At 39.3% G+C, this 24,544-nt stretch overlaps 1 protein-coding gene across 2 annotated transcripts in view; it reads left to right on the top strand.

Moving 5' to 3' along the window:
• The window catches only part of MLLT3 (MLLT3 super elongation complex subunit), a 108,689-nt gene that overhangs the window by 55,581 nt on the left and 28,564 nt on the right, over positions 1 to 24,544 (top strand). Inside the window, exons 3-7 of one of the 2 annotated variants that reach the window (XM_030511416.1) lie at positions 886 to 968; positions 4,795 to 4,938; positions 15,812 to 15,871; positions 16,866 to 16,985; positions 23,332 to 23,937. In XM_030511416.1, coding sequence (XP_030367276.1) covers positions 886 to 968; positions 4,795 to 4,938; positions 15,812 to 15,871; positions 16,866 to 16,985; positions 23,332 to 23,937 — 1,013 coding nt within the window. The remainder of the gene's footprint in view (positions 1 to 885; positions 969 to 4,794; positions 4,939 to 15,811; positions 15,872 to 16,865; positions 16,986 to 23,331; positions 23,938 to 24,544) is intronic. The other variant, XM_030511417.1, reaches the window with a different exon arrangement.

The raw sequence follows: 24,544 nt of genomic DNA on the forward strand, positions 1-24,544 counted from the left end.
TTACATGGGCATGAATTCTGTAATGGGGTTCTTACGCAGCCAAACAGAAGGAGGGAAAGGTGGCTTCTGTTCTAAGTTCTGTAACAGCCTGCTTTTTGTCACTGGCTGGAGTTGATGGACTAGTGCCACTTTATTCAGAGAGCTCATGTTCAGTGCTGTGGGGATTTCATGTAACTAAAAGCCCTTGCATTAAACTGAAAACTTGAAGGAAAAGATTGTATATTGGAGCTAGTAATGCTTACTGTCATGTTAAGGAAGGCTGAATCCTATAGAGTAAACTTGGATACTGTTTTAGCATAGTACAATACATAACCTTAACAAGATTCTTCACTGTATACTGGAATGTTATGTTGTGTTCCCCTTCCCTCAGTAATACAGATTTCAATTTTATTTGCATTAGTTCTAATTCAATTAATTTATTGCAAATTACATTTATTAGAATTAGGGTTTTATTAGTATTAGGTTTTGAATACATGAATGGCAGTTCTTCTGCCCTCTACGTGTTCAGCTTCCACAGAATAGAATCCTATGTATTTTCCACTCCCAGAGCAAGCCTTGGCTGCAGTGTGTATGGAGCTGTTGTGGGTACTCAGTGGGTCCCCCTGGTGTTGAAGTCCCTAGTGTTCTGCTTTAGCAGTCTGAAAGGATTGAAAAAGTTGAGGGGTAGTGGGGGAAATTGCTATGCCTAAACTATAAGTTATATATAGGCAGGAACAATTTGCTTGTAAAATTCAGGTTGTGTTGTGCATGCATATATCCTACTGTGTGTGTGCAGTTTTGTAATGGTGCTGAACTATTGTTGCGGATTATTTATTCATATGTTTTGTTTGTGTGTTTAAAACTTTTTTTGTGTGTGTTAAATACAGTTTTTTCTCTTTGTTTCAGTGTGCAAAGATCCACCCTACAAAGTTGAAGAATCTGGGTATGCTGGTTTCATTTTACCAATTGAGGTTTACTTCAAAAACAAGGTATAGAATCATATACTTTGCACTTAAAAGAAAAATAATGTGGAAGTTAGGGTTTTTTAAAGAATTACAGTTTAATTCATAAACTCAGTTAAAAATTAGGCTTAAAGTTATCTTCATCGTTGCTGTTCCTCAATTCAAAGTCACTGTAACTTTTAGAAATATGTAACTGTATTTAGTAGATAACTATGAAATTAGGATTAGCTGACAAAATAAAGATGTTGAATGTAATTATTCAGAATTACTAGCCCTACTCAGAAGTGGACAAAGTTTAAATAATTCTTAAGGAAGTTCACAAACCACTTAAACATTAAGAAAGGAAACCAATCTTGATTATATTGATTTCATAATGAACTCAGTGTTCTATTTTAGTATTTGCTTGTCTTTCTAGTTTGTTCAGGTTTTGATCTTTCAAAACAGTCTTTTTTTTTTTTTTTTTTTTTTAAATCCTGCATCTTCAGTCTGAAAACCCATTATTCTAGACTGCATGGGAATGTTGACTCTACTCAATATTACCAGGGGCACAGTTTAAAAAAAACCCCAGTGCCTTTCTACAAAGCTTACATTATTGTCGTATCTCACATTGAGTCTTAAGTAAATGCTGCACTTACTGTAGGTCTCTTTGAGAGCAAATACAGAGATTTCCTTTAATGTACATGACAGGGTCTGTATTACTATTAACTCATTCAGATGAAAAGAATCTAATTTGGGTGGAATTAAATAGCAGAAAGCTTGCAAGTTTTAATGTACAGTATGTTATGTGCAGTATTTTAGGTTTGTCATGTGCCTTGGTGGAGCTCCTATTATACTTTGCATCTGCTTCTAAGATAACCTGTGTGTTTATTTTGTATTGCCAAGATGTAGTTTAATGCAATTATTTTAATCAAGTCATTGTTTCATCTTTAATGTGCTGAATGCTTGGTGAAAAACTAAAACTGAAGGAAAATAGAAATTCACTTTTGCTGGAACCCTGGTCACTTAAAATTCATGTTAGAGTAGAACTTTGTTAGCTGTGTGTACCTTCAAGTAGATATTCCAGTCTTCTTTGTCTTTCACAGAAAAATGTAAAGGTGCATGGTGTGGATAATTCTGCTCAGGCACTTTCTAAGTTGTAGGTTTCAAACAGGTAATTCTGAAATGTTCCCTGTATCAATCTGTGAAGAGCGGGGCTTAGTCTACCCTGTTTGCTGTTGGAAAAGGAAACAGAACTGCCTCAGTGAGTTGACTGGCTTTTTTGGTATGCTTTTTAGGTCTGTCTCCATTAGGGAAGCAGTTTTGATTCATTCAGGAAATCTAATGAAAAGCAGCCCATTCTCTTTAAGTCCTCTGTTAAGAGCTCATCCCAAAACTCGGCAGACAAAGTCAGAAGATAGTGAGTCAGTCATTGAAGCATCTCTACAGAAGGCTTCCTGCCCGACATTTCTTTTTTTGTTTTCCACTCAGACTTATGGCTGCCTTTGCTGACTGTGGAGACCAGCAGGAGTTGTGGCTTAGACTGAGATCAAGAGGGCAGCAGTGATTACAACTCACCTCACCCTCAAGCAGCATGTGGAATTAGAAAGTTTGCAAACATCCCTCACCACTATTTTGGTGTCATGGAATACAACAAGCAGCAGTTGGACTGTGAGTCAGCTAGCTCTTCACACAGCTGCAGCAGCATGCACTTCCCTGGGGTCGGTACAATACAAAGGAAAAGTGGCACAAAAATTGAGCTGGAATTCCTGAGGCAAACTACTGCTTTCTCCTGGCTCAGCTACTCTTCCTCCCCTAAGCCACTTCACAGGTATTCCAGTACAGAAAAAGAGGAGATAGACAGAAGGAGGAAGAGGAGACAGACCATCATCACTTATTCAAGGTAGACAACTTTTCAATTTCTGATTCAGAAAGTACCCTAGTGAATAGAGAAGGCAGGGGTACAGGAAGCCACCTCCACCATGGAGAATTAAAGGGTGGCTGTTCCCAGGACTTAGCAGAAATTGGTAGAAAATCTAATTGGCATTTCACCCTGACAGAAAATATCCCAAGCTTTAAAGAATTAGGGAAATGACAAACATGCACACCCCCTCCCAAATTCAGGAGCAGCAGACTGTAGTTGTTAGCCGTTGAGACAAAGTCTTCGAAAAAATGCTTTTAGTCAAAAAGCTACTACTCTGGAAAACGTAGTCCATTTAGGATAAGGCTCATAAACTGTAGTATATTCTGCCTTCACTGTCACACGATTTTGAAATAATGGTAGTGGTACTGGGAGTTACTTGTGTAGTAAAAGTCTTCTTTGAAATCACTGGTTATGTTCATCTGATTTTCCACAGAATTCTTTGAAGACTCCCATTGATAAACTCCTATAACTTTACTTTTATGGCAAAGCTGCTGGTACCAACCGTTTGCCTGTAGCAACATCACGCGTTTTCTAAGCAGACTGAGGTGTAAATCTCCCTCTTTTTTTCTGCAAGAAATCCTGTGTTAATCTTTCTAACAGTAAGAAATACCTTCATTCATGGTTGCTTTTGAAAATGGTCCTTCAAGAAAAAAGTTCATCTAAGGCAACTGCTCTCTTTTGTCTTCAGGAATAGACTACTGCAGGCTTTTTATTTCAGGTCCCCTTCTGTTGTCTCTGCTCCAAGTCTAGAGATGGGATGATACGAATGTCCCTTGGCTATGTTTGAAACCTCTGATTTTACTTTTAGAATAACTGAGATTTCTACACTTTCAGTTCTTCACATCTTTGGAATCCTGAATCAAAACTAAACATTTCTTTAATGCAGATTTTTAAAGCATCTGTCACTGAACAGAGCACGCATTTTGATTATGTGCAGTGTTAAAGATTTTGCCGTATCTTCTCCTCCGCTTCCCTCATAGTTCCCTTTTTACAAAAGTTTTTTCGAAATTTGACCATTTACTATGTTCTGCCTTACGACTGACATTGGTTTAGTGGCTTCTGTTGCACATCAGGACCTTTGGAAGACGGGCTACTTAATATTGTCTTAAAAGAACACTTAATTTGTATTCAGCTTCTAGAAGGAACTGTGTAAATGCATAACACGAAATGTACCTAGTATCTTTTCTCTGGTATTATAAACTCAAGTCTGTTCAATACCACTAGTGTCCTTTTTCAGCAAGGCATTCTCAGGGCAGTAGGGCATTAATGATTTTTTCCAAGATAAATTTGGCCTTCCTGTTCTTTCTCTCTCCATATTGCTACAGGGAACATTCAGTTTCATTTTTTTCACTGCAGTGGCAGAGAATTTTGATCACTTGGAAGCTGTGGTGGAACACTTGAAGTCTAGCTGGCCGTACTCATTCAAGGCAATGAAGTTTAATTAATAAATGAGCAGACGCCATATAGGAGATCAAATATAGTGCAGCGACAGTTTCATTCTTACCCCTTTCTACAACTCGTGAAGAAAAAAAACAATAGTGTTTGGCTTTGGTGGAGGAATTTGCATTCAAAACCTACTATAGTGTCTTCAGTTCTATGTAGGGATCAGAAGTGTGATTGTGTTGGTGACAGTTACCTTGTGTCAGCTGAATCATACTTGCCTATGTGTATGTAGCCTGCGCCAAACATGATGTAACACTTTCAATTAAGCCTTGTCAGGACAACTTGAAGTTCACTGAAGTTCATGCATGGTAACCATGTGTTACCATGGGCTGATACAAGTTTCTCTGATTTACTGTAGCTCAGCTGACACTTGGTAAATTCCATCATGTGTCTGAGAACACAGAGAATGGTTAAAAATGACATAATTTTCATTTTAATTGCCAGCCCTTGTTTTCAGCTTAAGTTAGTTTTGGTGCTAGATGTTTCTATCTGGTTGTTTTCAACCCTCAGGAAGAGCCTAAGAAAGTTCGATTTGACTATGACTTATTCCTGCACCTTGAAGGCCACCCACCTGTAAATCACCTCCGCTGTGAAAAGCTCACATTCAACAACCCGACAGAAGAATTCAGAAGAAAGCTGCTAAAGGCAGGAGGGGTGAGTCCTGCACCCATGTCAAAAGCCATCAAAATAAAGATGTTACTGCTTACTGCTGGTGCATGATTAGTATAAAAAAACCTGTCCTGACAGTGAAACAAAGTGAAGTGTTTCTGTGATTAACTTCGTATAAGAGCTCAGTGCTTGTTGTCTTTATGAGAAATGGGTGAGCAGATGAGCATGTTCCTACTTAAATACATGATTAGATAGGTATCTATCTTCACAGCCAGGCAAAAGCAGAACTTAGACCTTTTACATAAAACATTGCTTGCTTGACTTTCCAGAGATAAATACAGGAGAGCTACTGTGGTGGGAGGAAGTAATAAGAAAATAAAACACCTCTCATTCAAAAAGGAATGGTTTTATATTAAGCATAATAAAATCAGTAGTTAGAAAGTAGATCAAGTTAGAAACTGTAAGTTTAAATAAAGCTACTTAAATTTATATGTTACACAATCTGAAGCAGAAAATTTACCAAGACTTCTTTACATGTTGGTAAAATTAACTGATGTGAAAAAGCCCAAAGGCAATTTGCCCATTTGGAGGGAGGAGACAGCAAAACCCTTAGGTTTACACTTTGTTAGTGGAAACTGTTCTGCTGTGTTTCACACAATGGCAGAATAATTCATGCTGGTAGGGACCATGAGAAGCTCAGCCATGGGGTCAGACTGGGCTGCTCAGAACTTGACCCCTCCTTGCCAAGCTGTGAAACCTTCCCTGGCCTGGGCTTCAGCTCCACTGCTGGCCTGTCTTCATGGGGCAGAGGCTTCTCTCCAGCCTCAGTTTCTGTCAGTTTGTGCTGCTGCCTCTTGCCCTCCTGCAGTACACCACTGTGAAGAGCCTAACTGGCATCCCTGTTTGGCACAATTAGACAATAGTAGGTTCTGGGCTGGAGGTAAGAGGGAGTTAATGTGAGAATATTCAGTCTGCTGAACAGAATCTTTGAAAATAAAGCAAAAATAAGTAGCAGGTGTAGTCTGACAGACCTAGTTATCCTCCTGGAGAAGAAAACTTAAAACTATAGCTGTACTGAAATAGAAGCATGAGCTGTGTTTTGTGTTTGTATTTATTAGGTACAGGAAGATATTGATGTCTAGACAATGTATTAGCTTTTTAGTGTGTTTGCAAATAAACCATCAAGATTGTACTCAGGAAAACTTCATGAGCCACTGCGTTAATGCTAATTGTATCAGGTCAGTTGTCAATGACAAGCTTTACCCACAGCTGTAATAAATCCAAATGATGCCAGCAGGGACTCTGGAGGGTGGTGGTTAAAAAGGTAAAGAGATGAAGCATCCTTTTTATTGCTTTTTTATTGCTTATTTTCTGTGCCTTCTAATTATAGGTTTCTTGAGTTCACAAAAGCAAAAATGTTGCCTAATTAAAAACAATGAAATGTGGGAGGCTTTGATCAAATTCTTTCCCTGAATATACAAGTGTGGTAATTTTTAAAATGCTTTGTGTCATTGGTTTTTGTCTTCTGGAGACTACAAACTGCTTGTTTGGGGTTTTTTTCCTTCTTTTTATTTCTCAAGTTTTCCAATTCCCTTTCAAGAAATGGGTTCCTTTTTTTTGAAACTATCGGTGTTTTGTCCTTCCCTGTATAGGCTTTTTGACATAGGAATTTGTCTGATTAACTTGGCAGAGATGATGTAATAGCATTCTGTCTGTCTTGTTACTGAAAGCCTCTGTGAAGGGCTTATGTCTCCCAGGATTGAAGGCCCGTTACACTTTCATGAAACGATGTACACAGGCTTTTCTTTGACTGTTGTAGAAGCCCTGGAAAGCTGGCTCTTGCTTTCAAGTGTAAGTAGAATAGACAACTGAATGAATTCACGAAACATTAACTCACTTGGAACTTTGATGCTTCAGGCTGAGAAAGGCATTTACAGTATGTGATGGGTTTTGAAGTTACTTGGAAGTCAGAACAATTAATACTCAAGAAAAAAGTAACAGCCGAATTTCTTTGACAGACAACATGTCAGGCAAAACGAAGTTCATGTCCTTCAAAAGGAGTGAGTTAGCTTATTAATGTAAAAAGCTGAGTGGTAGCTTTAAGACAAGCACTCTAAGGTGGTGGACTTTTGCTTACATGCTTTTAAGTAATGGTGTAAATCACTTGATTTCTGCATACCTGGAAACCCAGATGTCCAGTTAGTTTTTCTCCAAGCAGAAGTCTTGGGATGTGTTGTTCCATTGATGTAAACTACTAAACATGATTATTTCTCATTTGCATGAATGTGTATATTACAAATTGTATGTCCTTCTGAAGGGAAGAGTGCAGACTCACCTGGCGCCTTCATGCTGCCATATTCGCTATAGACTTGTCTATGTGTTTGTCTCTTGCTGCAGATTCCTTGAATTATCGCTTGGGTGCCCACAACTCCTCTTTTCCCTCACACATGTGGCATCCTAAATGCAAACTAGTCAGGAATACTTGGTACAGCCAATGTTCTTTTGTCTTTCAGGCTAAGAACCCTTTTTTGTTGTTTTAAAATTAAGTACTAGCAGTCTGCCAGTGCATTCTCATAGTTACCCTTTCCTATCCTTCATGTGCCCAAAGATCAGGCTGGTTATCCTTCAGTTCACTGAGAGACAATAAGAGTAACATTTGGACATTCCAAGTGAGAACACAGCTGTAGCACAGCTTTGCAGTGTTGCTGTAGTCACTTTAGTTAAGGCAAACAGGATATTTATGGTGGTGCTGATCTGATTAACTCTGTGGACTATTTCTGTCTTAGTATTTTATTTGGTATCACCAGAATTGAAGCATAAATGTGCAGTCAGTCATCATTAATAGGAGGTCACCAGCTTGCTGATTTCTCTTCCAATCTGAGAATTATTTTTTAAGCCGTTACAAGAAGAAGAATTTGTTTTAGCTTCAGAGATTGTATTTCTGTAGTCATGAAAGTAAATAGGAGCCTTTGGTTCTAACTTACAAAGGCCCTATCCAATTTGCAAAGTTCGTTGTCAGCATTTTCTACTCTCAGAAATACATTTTCTATACTGAAGTTCCCTTCACTCCTTGAAGATCCTTAGTTACTCTCAAGTCCCACCTCTACCATTTACCTACTTTCAGTTGACCTTGTTCTCATAAATGTAAAAGTAAATGTTTACAGAGGAAATAAAATATTTTCAAGAGTATGCTGGGCAAATTCAATCAAACTATTCAGTGTAATTGTTTATGTTCTGTTTCTTTGCATATATATTGTAAATGACATCTCTTTTAGAAAAGTTTGCTGTGGAAATCATGCCATTGAGAATTCTTTGCACTGTTTACACACTGTAGTACTAATGATGTGAAGCTAATGTATACAGATATGACTCGTGTGAATTAGCAGTGTATAGCATAATCCAATCTATGGCTCAAAATCCTTAAAGACAGTCTGTATACAAATGATGACTTTTGGTTATTCCATTTTTTACCAAGTAAATTGTCAAGCTAACTTGGAGTGACAGGGCTGTGTACATGTAGTCTCCTGCAGAGCTCATCCTCTAGACATAGCATGAAATTGTGAATGATTAGGATTGAAGTTTTCATCAATTAAACACCAGTAAGCATTGATTCTTATGTGGTCATTCCTTCCTAGATTTGTCAGTTACCTTCCCTGATTACTTTCAGCCTCTAAAAGTGAAAGAGCCTGAGGAAGAAGAGGTAGTGCTGTGTTTCGTGTGTATGGATAAGGGAAGAGGGATGACACTGAGAAATTCTAGTCATTAAAAATAATCTTCAACTTTGAAGCAGATTTTGAGTGTTGAATCCCAGTAAAACCATACATAAATCAGTAGTGCCGGTTTTATTGCTTTTTTGGCTTGCATGTTTTTCAATTTCAAGAAAAAAATTAGAATTAAAAAACCTGAAAATTACACCTAATCAGCTTATTGAGAAAGTAGAAAGAAATTAATTTTGAAGATAATGATATCAGCAACCTGACAGTTAAATTGAATTTTGCTTCTTGAAACACAGACTTGCTCAGGCACCACTTGTTTGAATATGATATTATGAATATGATATTATGAATAACTTAATTTTGATTCTTGCAGGAAGACGAATAGTGAAAATAATTTCAGTCCATAGCTGCAAATATATAAATAAAAATGTTTGTACTGTGTTAACATAGTCCCACCTTTTTGGAAGGAGACCCATAATTATTTGTTTAATCCAGGAGTACACAGACAGCATTTAACAGGTGAATTTTCTTTCATAAAAGGAAGAGCCTTATAGATGTCCCTTAAGAGAGCAATTACCTCTGCAGACAAAAATAGTAACATTCATAACATTATTACAAGTGCACATGGCTATTTATGATAAGCTGGAGTTTTCAGATTTAAAGAATGCAAGGAATAGTTCACTTTTAAAGTAGTAATTATTCTTTTTAGCAAGAGGTGTCTCTTCTCTGCTTTCTATGAAATTAGCTTGGAAATACAAGCAGCTTCTGTAGCAAAGCATCTCTTTCCTTGAAGACAGTTCATCTACTAATGAGTCGAGAGAGAATCATTCTGAGAGGGCTGCAAGTGTTAAGAAATATACCAAGGTAAAAATACAGGCTTTGCCAAACCCATTGCATTCTGTTGTTTGAGGGTTTTTTGTTTGGTGGTGTTTTTTTGTTGTTTGGATTGTTTGGTTTTTTTTCCCAAATATTTGTTTTTATTGTTTAACAGTTGAGAAATGTCTTTTCAGTTACTTGAGATGCCTGCATAATGCCTATTCTAAAACTTGCGTCTCTAATCATGTAACAAAGATGAAATCATAGGGATTTCCCTTTTTTTGTCTCTATCCTACCTCTTTCCTTACAATTCCTCTGTGTCAGTTTGAATAGTTGGCTTCTACCCAGAGCCAGCCTTGGGTATAATGCCGCTCTAGGGAAGGGATTATCTTTAATCTTGTGCTTTTCATAATGAAGTAATTGAATTTTCTTAAACTATATGTTACTTTACTTTCAAGAAAATAACTTAAAAGAATTCTAAAATGCTTTTTATTTCCTTGTGTGCGTGGTTTTTTTTTTTTGTTTAGGAATCATAGTTGTTCAGGACAACTGGATTTTTTGTTACTCTTGGTGCTTTCAGTGGTGAATGAACTCGTTCTTCACTGTAAAATGATGTGGGGTGCGGCAGCCTAGGACCACACAGGGAAGTCCCTACTGATGCATGATGAACATAATTCATCTGCAGTACTGCAGAAACATCGTAGAAATGGTTCATTTTTCCCAGAATTCTAATAGATATTTCATATCTCTTACTGAAAGTACTATTTGAAATTTTTCTGCAGCATATTGTGGGGAAGCTCACCAGTCTGTTCTGTTGTATGAAGGTGTTCTTACTAGCTCAGTAAACAAAACTACAACAGGTAACTTGGTGTGGATCTATTTGAGGCAAGATTATTCCAGCTTTGTTGATGGCCTCCTTTCATTCAGGAAAATGAGAAAGCAGGAGACAGACAACAGCTTTTTTGTAGTGGTTCATTACCTTCAGAATCTCTAATGTGCCTTAATAACAAGATTGTGTTGATCTGGAGCACTGTGACAGCTTGTGCAGTTTCTGACTGTGTAAATATGTATGCGGGGTGACAGATCTGTGACTCCTGTGCATCAGGGATAGCGTGATGTGAATTTGTAGAAATTTGCAGGAAGGGAAGACCGTGGAACTTGCTGAGGCTGTTCCTCATGCTTTCTGTACTGGGATCTTAAGAGCAAAGCTTTGTGTTTTGAAAGTGTGTCGTTCTTGTTGGGTACCTGAGTGCTCTAAGCTGCCAAACATGTGTGGGTAGATAAATGTTATCTTTGACAGGAAAATTTTTTGTAAAGAACTTCTGAATCAATTGTTAATAGGTTTACATACATGTATTATAATTTCATTACATTGTATTATAATTTCATTACATACATGTATCATAATTTCATAATTCCCAAATTACTGGAAAAGAGATAGTGGTAAAGGGTTCCCAATTACATTAAGATAATTGGTAGTGCACAGTTGTTGTTCACTTATCCTTTCCTTTGTTCAGCAGTGTATGGAACTACATAAGTTAAATATATGGCAATTTTTCATTCCATAGCACTCTAGTCCCGGTTGCTACTCATAGTTTTGAGTAGTAGACTGGAATGCCCTTAACAGGTATCTGCAATTCAGGTACTATGGAGGCTGGTTATTCAGGTTGATCAAGCAGATTGGTTCCTACCCAATAACATGAAGACCAATGGATTTCCCATCCAGTGTTGGGAGGGGGAAATAAGTTTTCTTTGCCCTTGCTCAGGAAGCTGTCTCTTATTTAAAGCATCTGGTAGGTAAAGGTTTCAAATACAAGCTCAATAGCTGCAGGCTAATGAAGTGGGTGTTTAGTGAACTAGAGGCAAGATACCACTAGCAGCAGATCAGTTTGACTTTTTGTATATGTGATGCTTTATTGGCACATGTGACAGAAGGAGAAAAATCTTCCTCTGGCAAAAAAAGGGGGGGGGGGGGGGGGGGGGAGGGGCAAGGAAAGGAGATGCGTTACACAGCTGTCCATAACAGCAATGAAAGTAAAAATTGCTTAGGTACATTTGTCCTTTTGCTCTGTGGTAGGAGTTGTTTACCATAGTAGACAATAAACAGCATGATATTTGTATGGTATTTGTGTGCTCCAGTATGATTTAGTCTTGCATTGTTTTCATAAATTTTTCTTATATGCATTATTAGGATGAGATTTTGTTAAAACTTAACTTGGATGTTGTAATCTCTTCCCTATGTTTAGCTAAAACTTTTATGGAATAGCTTATTAGTGGTGGTGTAGGAAACCTCCCAGTTACAGTGTAAACCAGCAGAAAGTAGCAGAAAGGTAACTTTCTCTTGTCCAGCTTGAGTGTTGTGCGTTAAGTGGCTGCCCACGCTGACGTTTGTCTCTCCATCTTCACTAGACTGCAGGCTGGCTTTCTTGGGAGCTCACCTCACCTGCTGACTGAGTTTCAGTATGCCTTATGGAACAGCTCATCTAATCTTTTTTCTTCTCTTCCTGGAACATCCTCTAACTCAACAGTTATGTTAGTATGGTGGAGATTCTGCTGGACAGCACAGGCTATCTCTGAAAAGAAGTGACCTGTGTGTCAGTTACCTGTGAATTTGTTGAGAGTTCACTCAGTCCCACTGAATTGTTAATCAAGACATTAAAAGGTTTTGGACTAAGTGGTGATCCATCCTGGAGGAACACTGGTAGTCACTGGCCTCTAGCTGGACCTCACACAGGTGAAAGTAATAATTTGATCCAGTAGTCCACACAGTTCTCCACCCATCCCATAATCTGTCTGGTCCATATCTCATGGATCTGGCAGTAAATTGGGCAGAATTGTTCTTGGTAAACCTGTGCTGACTGCTCTCAGTCACATTCTTGTTCCTCCAGTGGCTGGAAGTGGCCTCCAGGAAGATTTTTCTCTATTCTTCCCAGGGACTGACATGAGACTGGTGGGACTCCTGTTCCCTGCATCTTCTTTCTTGAAGATGAATGTGATGTTTACCTTTCGCTAGCCATCAGGAACCTTTCCTGATCACCACAACATTTTGAAGATGATGGAGAGCTGCCTTGCAGTGGTACTAACCATCTCCTTCAGTACCCCAGCATCCAGTCTGGTCTCATGAACCTGAGTGTCCCTGTGGATGACGTTCACCCTAACTCAGTCCTTCTATCTTCTGGGCACTGACTCTCCACTGAAGAGTCTGTGAGGATTCTCAGGTACCTTGGAGGCCTGAGGAAGCAAGATGTTATTAGTGTAAACAGAGGCTGAAAAAACATTGAGTACATAAGCCATGTTCTTTGTCATGAGGTCTCTTGCCACATTGAGCAGTGGGCCCACACTTACTTTAGCCTTCCTTTTATGGCCTGTCTGTTTTTAGAAGCATTTTTTTCTTGTCACTTTTGTAATATAATATTAGCTGCTTCCTATAGGTGCAAAGAATTTCTGTTCATGAGAATTATGAAGTTCCCACCAACAGGTAAAAGTTGGTTTGGTTTGGTTTGGTTTTTTTTAAATCGATTTAAAAAAAAAAAGGAAAAAAGAAACCCAGCATGGGTACATAGAATGATAGAATGTCTCTAGTTGTAAGGGACCCATAAGGATCATTGAGTCCAAATCCCTGTTCCTTGCAGGACTACCTAAAAATAAACCATATGACTAAGAGCATCGTCGAGACGCTCCTTGAACTCTGACAGGCTTGGTGCCACAACCACTTCCCTGGGGGGAGCCTGTTCCAGTGACCAACCACCCTCTTAGTGAAGAACCTTTTCCTAATGTCCAGTATGAACTTCCCCTGATGCAGCTTCATTCCATTTCCTCATCTCCTACCACTGGTCACCAAAGAGAGGAGATCAGCACCTCACTCGCCACTGCACCCTTTGGGGCAGTTGTAGACTGCCATGAGGTCCCCCCTGCCTTCTCTTCTTCAAGCTGCACAAGCCAAGTGACCTCAGCTGCTCTTTTGAAGTCTGGCCCTCAAGACCTATCACCACCTTGGTCACCCTTCTCTGGGTGCACTTTAATAATTTAGTGTCCTTCTTATATTGAGGAGCCCAAAGCTGCACAGAGTACTCAAGGTGGGGCTGCTACAGGGCAATGTGGAGTGGGAATATTGCCTCCCTTGACATGTTTCTTAATACAGCCTATTCTGTAATTCCTACATCATTTGTACCCTGATATTAAAGTGTTAAACTATTTTCTCTTGGCCATGTTTCTAATGCTTATCCAATACCGGGTACTCCAATCCACCAATGTTTTTTTAAAGCCCTTTAATGCGTGTGAAGAAGTATGTCTAACTCCCTACTTTTACATGGCCTATTACTGTCACCGTTGACCACGTCGAAGACCAGCTGTGAGATTAGCTAGACCTCTGTTCTGCTTAAATACAGTCAAACTAAATTTTTGAGGGAACAGCAAAACTGTAATCAGAACTTCATGCTTCACATACTGGAGAGTTCAGAATGCGATTATATGTCTGTTTAAACTGATTTGTTTAGAGCCCAGATGTTGTCTCACCTTGCTTTGTTAACAGTAGCACTGGTGCCTTACTCCACCAGTTTGTCCTGTCCCACTGAACTGTTGACTTGTGGAAGGGCCTGAGGAGAGGAATTAATAATGTGCCTGGGTTTTGTCAATGAGGTGATTCCTTGTGGGAGAAGACAAGCACAAGCTGCGGGTGGTCTTGGGTGCCTTACTTCAGCATGGGCTCTGGCAGTGTCCTGCACCAATGGGGGTGTGCTCTTTGTAGCTATGAGCTAGCTGGAGCCTTATAGTGCGGAAAGGAGGAAACGAGTGAAAAAAACAGTGCATGTAACATGGCTGGACTGGAGAGCTCTTGTTATGCTTCTGATGAGTATGCAATCCTGCTGCAGAATTAGCAGCTTGCTGCAAATGTGGTCGTTTCCCACCTTTTGCTATTCTGTGTAGCCTTGTCTTAATGTAGCCATACACACAGACATTCACACAGACACTTAAGCAGTAAATGCTGCCACTGTGATGTAAAAGTTGGGACTTGCTCTGGAAGCTGGTTGAAGTTCATCTCCCGGGCTGTGTGTTTATATGTTTGACTAATGGGAAGTGGGCACTTACCCACTGCAGAAGTTGCTATATTTCTGTCAGATGAGCTCTTTCAGTAGACTTAAACTGGATGTATAGCTATCTCTTTCCTAAATTTAGCCAAAATGGAAATGCATCTCAATTCTCTAAAGTGTTTCTAATGCAGGGGCTTTTTATAGATGATCATGGCAAAGAAAACAGGTATTTTGAAAGAGTTTCTGAAGAGTTACTACATGCTAGTATTAACGTGATTCTGTGAGAGGGAGGAGGAGGCATGTGATTTATTGATTTCTCCCCCCCAATTGATTCCCCCCCCTTTGGTAAAGGGTACTTTAATGAGGACCGTATTGTTTTTCTGACAGAGACAAGTTTGGCAGATAGAGGTGTGATTTTTATAGGGACCAAAAAGTTAAATTTACATGAGGTTTTCCTGGTCTTTTGTCATCTTTACAGACAGTAAAGTCTGCAGTTTGAGATGAAGTTCTGTCTTACTGCGTACATTAATCATACTAAAATTTTGAATCCACGATTGCTATTTTTCATAGGGTTTAAAATGAAATAACAGGCTGCAGGATTCAATACATTTGATATTTTTAGGGCTCGCAGTTTGGACTGTCCAGATTTTGTTGTCTTATTTTCTCACTGAATGGAACTGGATTTACCAAGTCTGCCAGGCCTCAGATGTCCTAATTCTGCTCTTCCTATCCTTCTAATGTAATGTGTATAAGGCATGGGGTGGGGCAGTCTCTCCCCATCCCTGATAATCAGAGGATGTTTTCACCATGTGAAGAGGCAAGGGTTGACCACAGAGGACATCCACTAAACCAGGTGCGATGTTGTGCATGGGAATGGGTGGAAAGAGAGAGATGTTTCCTTGTAGGTGCAGAGCTCTGCAACTTCTCACCAGCTTTGCAGGGCTTGTCATACAGCAGGTAAGCTGTCTCTGGCATTTAGGGTTTTGAAACAATAGACGGAGGAGTAGGTGTGCTAGGAAGCAGTAAAATTCAGGCCCAGCAGCACTGGAAGACGGGAGATAGTTGAGCTTCTCTCAGATGGAAGGCATAATCTTTACATTCCTGCTAACTGCTCTGTGACAGCAAACTTATCTGTGGAAATGATCTGTTTGTACTAAAGAGTCTTTAAACTCAAGAAAAGGAGCTACTGCCTTGTCATAGCAAAAATGCTGCTTGCTCACCAGCCATCCAGTTTGCTGTGCTCCAGAGAAGGCAGAAGCTTGAAGTTAGAAGTTGAAGATAGAGCTGTACAGCTTTCACATTGAAACCTTACGCTGTTCTTACACTGTATTTTTGTGGTGGGTTAACCTTGTCTAGGTGATGAACTCCCACCCAGCCACTTGGTCACTCTGCTTCCTCAACAGCGCAGGAGTGAAGGTAGGAGGAGAAAGCTCATGAGGAGGAGATTGCTCACCAGTTACTCTCACGTACAGAACAGACTTAACTTGGGAAAAAATAATTTAATTTTGTTGCAGATTAAAATAGATTTGGGTAACGTGAAACAAAATAAGAAAGAAAACACCACCACTCCTCAGCACTGCCTTCCTGTACTCAGCCTTGCCCCTTTGTTCAGGACTTGTCTGTCTCACCACCCTGAGCAGTACAGGGGGATGGAGAATGGGGTTTGCAGTCAATCTGTAGCAGCTCCTCTCTGCCTCTCGTCCTCCTCACACTTTCCCCCTACTCCAGCATGGGCTTTCCATGGGCTGCAGGGAAATACCTTTCCCAGCACCCAGAGTACCTCTTTCCCTTATTCTTTGTGTTCACACTGCAGTTTCTCACATCTCCTCTGCCTGTGCAGTGTTTTGCCCTTACACCTATTTTCAGCGAGGTGCCGCTGTCTTGCCTGAGGGGCTCAGCCATGTCCTGTGCTGGGTGTGGGGCAGCCACACCCGGCATGAGGGACTCCCTGGACTCCTCACGGAGGCTGCCCCCGCCACCCTAACCTTACCACCTCTACGCATTAAGCAAAAGCTTTCCTTCACTTTTCTTTAGTAGAAAGTGAAGACTACTGCACATACGCATTTATGGGATGTCCGCAGCCTGCAGAACCATTTAGTGCGGGTAGGATGAACTTTCAAGTGTACTAGGCTTGAGAGAAAGTGCACTGAGGACCCAGGTGCCATAGCATGTAAGGAATAGAACAAGTTATGCCATTTTATGAGGGGCTTACCTTGTATTTGCATGGAAATTGAAGGATATGATTTGCTCATTATAAATAGAGGATGGCAGTGTGGTTACATTAATATATGGATACTATTCGCTGGAGAAGTTTTTTTCTCCTGACAGTGCTATTTACTCGTTTTTAGGCAGTTGAGACTCTCTCTGTCTCTGGTAATGTTTGACTGACGTGCTTTCCTTCTTACAACAGATCATGGTAATGTCAGATGGCACATCGTTCTCTTCAGGACAGAGCCTCCATGTCCCAAACCTTCCCAGCAACTCCTTGTCTTTTCCTGAAGTAAAGAAGAAATCATCTCATGGGCCAAAGGTGAGAATTATTTTGCTGGAAGACACTTTAATCAGTGGTGCTTTCCCTGGGAATTTACTAATATTTCTAGGTGTTTTTGCAATCTCATGACATAGTCCAGTGATAATAGGTCTTGATATTTCTTCCTCGTGAATTTATCATACTAAAATAATACAGAATGAGGATTGCTGTGAGAACAGGTATCAATGAAAGTATGGCTTCTCTGGTTGTTGTACATACATAATTGTTTTCCTCCTTTCCCAGAAGAAATTCTGTTGGTCTGTTGTAGAATTGGGAGATTCTGGTGATGGAAGTGTGAGCTACGGAAATGTAAAGAATATGAGAAAACATTGTAATAATAGTTGCGTTTATTAAGTATTTTTTTAATACTTTCAAAGACAATTTTGTGAAGTGAAACTTGAAGATGTGTTCTTCAGAATTTTTAGTTTTGTTTAAATTTCAGGGGTTAGTTCTTTACTAGGTGTTTCAAAGACAACAATGTGTCATCAGTCTCCAGAACATGAAATTGAATTCCCAACCTAGAACATGGTAAAAAGGTATAGTCCAGTGAACTTTCCGAGTAATACAAGTAGACCTTTCTGAAACAGCAGATAATTCCTTCAGTTTGACAGAATGAATTAATGGTGTGGGAGAATAAAGAGAATCTTGAAATTTATTCAAATAAGAAATGCAACACAATGACTTGCTTCATAAGTGAATTAGTGTGTATGCCTTTTCTCCATTCTCTTAAATTGTTTGGGTTTTGACTTTCTTAGCATCTTATCCATTAGAAAATATATTTCAAATCTTGCAGTGCACATACTGCAAGGGACAGTACTCATTTTTGTCAGTAACTTTCATGTTTGGTAGCTGTGGCAATCTTGTATCTTGTGAGAATGGTCAGATAATGAACTATGGGTACGTCTAAGTGTGTCCATTAGTAGGAATGTGTCACAACAATAAGGATACATGGGAAGTTTGTCGACGTGTTACTTTCCTAATGAGGGGCTGAGGTAAATTCTGAGGATTAGACTGAAGTTGCTTACTTGACGTGCTAGAATGACTGCTTAATATGTAAAAGGAAGACATGTGGCTAAACCAGGTGCTGAAGATAACTTTTTGAGTGCTCAGATTAGGAGACATCTCCATCTACTCAGATACTGAAGATGGGTTACTTCAACAGTACCAGCTATAGTAGGGGTCTTGTGAGGTTGGGTAGCTCTCTAGAGTTCAGTTTCCAGTCACTTCTTCAGATTCGGCTGTAATGTTGATTCACTCATGTCTTGCATTGCATGACGAAGCAGGCGTACTGAGGTTTGGCCTAAATAAGGAACCTATACATCTTCAGAAGGACTTCAGGGAAGTACAGACATGATACCAAGTCGTACACTAATGCTCTATCTAATAACCATACTCCATGGTAAATCTTGAATCTCCAGTGTAGATTTTTTCATAAGCAAATGCTGGTCATTTTCTGGACCATATTCAGACAATGAACTTTTGATTGGTGTAGAAACCTGACAAGTGTAGAGTGTGGCTGGGGCAAAGCATGGTGAAGGGAGTATTGCATGTTTTCTGCACTCATCCTTATGAATAAGTGTTTCAAACCTTTCAGTTGTGCTGAAGCAAGCCAACCACCTGCAGAGAGTCTGACCCATAGCAGTAGGAGGTTAGATGTGCATCGCATTTCAGGATTGTATTCAATATCTGCAAAATTGTTGCCTAGGGTTTTGGGTTTTTTTAACTGTTTGGTTTCAAAGTAGGGATGTTCATCAATAGTGCTATGTGAAATCACTCTTTTTCAACCTTCTGTGCTGATCACTGGCATTTTTAACAGTGGGAAGAGATGTTATATCAATATACCGTTTCTTGCCAGTCAGTGTGAACACTCAGTTTTTCCCTTCCTTCCAACAATCTGTATCTTACTGTCCAACTTAAAATACATACTAATAAGTAACAGTTCTTGTATCTCATAAAGTCATAGAATGGTTTGGGTTGGAAGGAACCTTAAAAATCATCTAATTCCAATCCACCTGCCACAGGCAGGGACACCTTCCACTAGACCAGGTTGCTCAAAGCCCCGTCCAGCCTGGCCTTGAACACTGCCAGGGATGGGGCGTCCATGGCTTTTCTGGGCAACCTGTGCCAGTGCCTCACCTCTCTCATAGTGAAGAATTTTTTCCTAGTAACTAATCTAAATCTGCTCTCATAAGAAAAGAGTTGTAAATATCTGCCTTACTTAGGATCATCAGTTGTTTTTGAGAAATAGAAACACAAAGTAACCTTGGGTTTAGCGTAACAAAGAAGTTTTAGGTTTTTATTATAAATCCTGGGAGCTGAGAAGCTTTGGAGTTTTGTCTTACATTTTTTGTTTTGTTTGACAGCAGGAGAGTTCCAGACAATGTGTAAATAGGTTTTTTGGTTTGTCATTTGGAAAAAACTACTGTTGAACAATTTCAGTGTCCAAATTTAATTTAAATACGCTTTTAGAATAGGAGATGTAGAAAGGTCTTGGTAGTTCTTGGTTTTGTCTGTACCAAAACTGTGGGTGCATGTAGTCCCTGTGTCTGTACTAGATGATTTGGGGATTTTTCTGCTGCAGCAATAGCCCTGTGATGTGCTTCACTTGGTTTTGATTTGTTTTGTGTCTGTGAATATGAAAATAAGCTTTGAGGTCAGTTTTAAGCTTTGACTATGGAAAACCAGAACCTAAGAATGTTTGCTTACCCGTTTACCATTACAAAGCACCACAGACACACACACATTACAAAGCACACAGACTGTCTGGTTAGAGAAGAATTGCAGTTGAGACAGTAAAACCAGTGCAACCAAGTGATATTGTTGGTTTAGCATTTACTTATAAAAAAAAAAAAAAATGCAATGCAGTATGAAGTAGGAGAGAAATGTCTATTTGCTTTTTGTCACATCCTCTTCTGAAGTAAGTATTTAAAAACGTAGATGCTTGTCTTTCTGAAGTTCCAAGATTTTGTGTTTTAACTTAATGTAAATGATATTAGTGAGCCCCAGTACTGTGATTCTAGAACAAACCGTTAATCTTCGAAATACAGAGGACATGCAGAAATGCATGAAACCTTACTTAATGTATTTTTTCAGAATATAAAAATAGCTGCAGGCTAGCTAGAGATAACTTGTGTTGGTTTTTAAATCAGCGGTATTATTGTGCTTGTTTGTATTTTGTAAATACTACATGCACAGAATACAGGGAAGCAGCTTGATTAACTTTGTTGAGATCATTGTGTTTTGGAATGAGTGTAGTGTCAGCTGCAGTGAAATGAGGTTTACTTTATAAACAAAAACCCAAAAGATCTTATTCCCATGAGTGACCAGGAAAAAGAAATAAAATTGTTTTATGCTCCCCCTTTCAGATTTCTGTGTCAAACCAGTGAGCCTTGTAATTCTCCATCTGCTTCTAATTCTCCTGATGTCATTGGTCATAGTAGTTTGGAGGGCTGGACAAGCTGAAGTGTGGAAAGCTTTCTAAATGTGTGACACTAGTAATGTACAAGAACTAGCAGTAGATAAAGTTGTCTACAGCATGCAGCTAGCAAACCATAGTATTTGTGAAGGCTTTCAAAATGTTGTGATTTGGATTTTGTTACGGCTTTTTTCCCTTTTTTTTCCCCCCCCTGTCCCAAATCAGTTAGTGTTTTTATCAAATAGTAAACACATTTGTATTCAACAGTAACCTAAATTTCCCTGAGCAAGTAGTACCTTTTTTATTTTCTTCCTCTTTTCCTCTTTAGAGCAGAAGGCATATTTGAGACAAATTCCAGTCCACTGGCTTAACATAGGCGCATTATTTCAATAGGCATAATATTTTTTATTACAAATGAAAATAATGCATGTTTTTGTGACCACTAATACTAAATTGTAGACTAAACCCAGAGTAAAGTAGACTGGCACGGCCATGCCAATATGCTCAGTTTAATGACTTCATAAAATTTAATGAACCGCCCCTCTTCCCCCCAAATGCTTCATTTGCTAATTAGGTTCCTAATGTCTGTCAGCAACTGGATAGGTTTGAAATGATTTCCAGAGGATACTGCTTATTCAAAACCATTTCAACCAAACTGGAAATTACTTTTTGTGCTGTGAAGTCAGAATCCCACCCTGTAAGATGTACGGAGAGTTCAACGCCGTTTTTTGCCTTGTAGTTAAAGAGCTTAGTGTTTTAATCTGCAAATATGTTATCTGTTGAGCAGCTGTCACAGTCCATTTGCATGTCTCAAATTTACAGGACAGCATACTCTGTCATTTAAGTATTATTTCACGAGCTTGTTAAGAAACACAACAAGCAAACACAAAAAATCATGGCTCTATCCCCTTTGTCCAGAATAGTGAATCATCATGTGAATTCATTTGTTCACCGCTCAAGTCATAAGGTTGCATAATTTACAACTTGTAACTCTTAATCTGTGCATTTAGGAGAAGGAAAAAGAAGGGGGGGGGGCGGGGGAGCGGGAAGAAAAAATTAGTTACTTAGCCATCATAATTTAAATGTATCTAGTAACTAAGTACCACGCAGCTGCCTTCTCACTTCCCATCCTTCCCTGTCCCATGCTGGGTGGGATGGAGAGGAGAATCGAAGGAGGTACAACCTGAGGGTTGAGGCAAGAGCAGTTTAATAACAGAAATCAAGTAGAACAGAATAATAATTGAAATTAATATTTTGAAATAATATAACAATAATATTAATATAATAATAGGGAACAGGAAAAAAAGGAACAATGAAAGTTCAGAAAACACAAGTGATGCTCACCACCTGCTGACTGGTACCCAGCCTGTCTCAAGCAGTGATAACCTCCACGCCCACTCCACTGTCAACTTCCCCTAGTTTATATACTGGGCATGACGTGCTGTGTTATAGAATGCCCCTTTGGCTAGTCTGGGTCAAGTGTCCTGTCTCTGCTCCCTCCCGGCTTCTTGTCACCTCCTCACTGGCAGAGCATGAGAGACTGAAAAGTCTTTGATCAGGGTAAGCACTACTGAGCAACAACTAAAACATCGGTGTGTTATCAGCATTGTTCTCAGACTAAAGTCAAAACACAGCACTGCACCAGCTAATAGGGAGAAAATTAACTCTATCCCAGCCAAAACCCTTATCTGTATAACACTGGTGCAATATTGTAATGAAAAATGTTTGTTGAAGTGTTTCTTTCTAAAAGTTTCTTAGATGCTAGCAATATATAGTTAGAAATGCTTATAATCAGCTTGGAAATAAGCAACCTAAACTTGTTGACCGTAGGTTCCTGTAAATTGAAATGTCACTTTGCAGATTGAAAGTAGTATAAAAATGAAGTTTGTTTTGGGAGAGACTGCTGCAGGTGATTACTCTTTATAACAGTGCAGTTAGGCTACTGGCTATTTTTGAGGTTCTGAGCACCTGCTAGCAGTTTTAGTGAAAGTGGAAGGTGGGCAGTGCTGGGGCTATCCTCATCTTTTGAAAATTCCTGGTTGTTAATTCTCAGAAGAAAGGATCCCATATAACCCATAGTGTATGATTCAGTTCCCTTATTGCCAGCTCTAGCTACAGGTCACCACTTTCCTTCCCACTTCGACTTTTCAGATTCAGCTGAGTGAGGAATTCTGCTCTTTCTGCTTTTGCCTTTCTTTTAAGACCTCTGAGTCATCACCTCCTCAGAAATCCTTCACACTTAGTTGAATTTAAAAAATGCTGTCAAATATTCAGCAGAGGCAGCAGCAATAAATACAGAGGAAAGCTTTTTTAGTCAAGGAGGTTTTCCGTAAAAAGACATTGACTGCTGAGATGTTTTGTGTCTAATCAAGTCTTCCATATCCAGGCTGGACCCAGAGTTGTTATTGTGTATAGTATTGTGTTATAGTGTATGAGGGAAAGGATCTGGCAAAAGCTGGAAAGAGGATCATGGTAGAGAAGCCAAACTGCCTGCAGTGTCATCAGGAGCGCATGTTTCGCTCTGATCCTGAAGTAATACTGTTGGCAGTATACGGTTCATATCTTTCCTTACAATTTTTTTTTTCCTCATAGCTAATGGACATGTTTAGGACATTTCCTAAACTGTCTTTATGTTCATCTATACAATATTTCTTAAAAAACATAGCTAATTCTTAACATAAAAAATAACTTGCCTTGCAGATGTTGACAAGTAATGGTAACTGCTCACATTCCACTACTTTATCGCAGATAAGTTGCCCAAAATGATGGGGTTTGATCTGTTCTTATATAGGCATTTGCAGTTTCTGGTTTTCAACCTGCAGTTCCAAGTTTTTAATATGAATCTTGTATCCATGTTTTGTCTGTCTTTCAGGGCTTTAAGGGTTCTTTTTTGGTTTTTTGTAAGTTTAATTTTGTATCTCCCTTTTGCAGGACCCAACTAGGATTCTGAACACAAGTAGCAGCAGCAGTAGTAACAGTTTTTCAAAGACCCACAAGTTAACAAAGGAGCACAAGGAAAAGACTTCTAAAGACTCAAAAGAACATAAAAGTGCCTTCAAAGAACCTTCCAGGGAACACAACAAATCTTCCAAAGAATCCTCTAAGAAACCCAAAGAAAATAAACCACTAAAAGATGACAAAATAGTTTCTAAGATGGCCTTCAAGGAACCCAAACCTGTACCCAAGGAGCTGAAATCTGAAAACAGCCCAGTCCTTACCATAACAGGTGGGCAGCAGCAAGAAAAGAAGACCCTCACAAAAAGGCCCTCTGTTGTGGACTCTGATGAACCTTCTGCAAAAAAAAGAAAAAAAAGTGGCCCAGATTTGTTATTTAAAAGTTTCTCTAGTGCCCCACCACTGATTCTTACTTGTTCAGCTGACAAAAAACAGACAAAGGATAGATCTCAGCTCAAGGTGGGGAGAGTCAAAATTGAAAGTGATACACTGGAAAGGAAGACACCTACTCTGCCACCGTTTGATGATATTGTAGATGCCAGTGATTCTGATGTGGAGGAAAACATATCCTCCAAATCTGAAGTAAGTGATGTTTGGTTTTGCTTCATATGTGTTTAGTCACAGTCTGTGGGGTTGTGCACTATATTCGGTTTTTCCCCTTCCTTTCTCCTGTCTACTGGCAGATTGTTCGAATTGAAGGATATGCTGACTGCCGGCTGTTCAGAGTTATACATGCTCTCATTGGATTGTATTGCCTATTCAAGTCTACTCAATTTATACATCTGTCAACATTATGACAAATGAGCATATGGGAACGGGCTATAAATAATATTGCTCTTTTGATCTTGTTCTTTTGAATTTCTTGCCTCTTCTGAGGGAAGAGGAAATTGATTTAAATGTTTCTATTTCACACCCTAAGTCTGTGTTCAGGTGTTCGAGAATTCAGTAAATTCAGGAAAGGGTTGCAGTAAATCTGTATTATTTGTTATTTTTCAGCTAAAAATAGCAGTTCTGCGAATGATGCCAGTTTTTTTGGAGGAGGAATTCCTAGAATCTTTCTTACCCAAGAAGAAAGACAGTTTTTATGGAAGCTTGCTTTCCTTAAAATACTTGTCTACCATGCCTGCTCATCTGTTTCAAGCATCATTTGCTCTTGATGATTAGAACACTTGGTTTTTAGAAGCGTCTT

Source organism: Strigops habroptila, chromosome Z (assembly GCF_004027225.2).
Source record: "Strigops habroptila isolate Jane chromosome Z, bStrHab1.2.pri, whole genome shotgun sequence".
NCBI classification, from domain to species: domain Eukaryota; kingdom Metazoa; phylum Chordata; class Aves; order Psittaciformes; family Psittacidae; genus Strigops; species Strigops habroptila.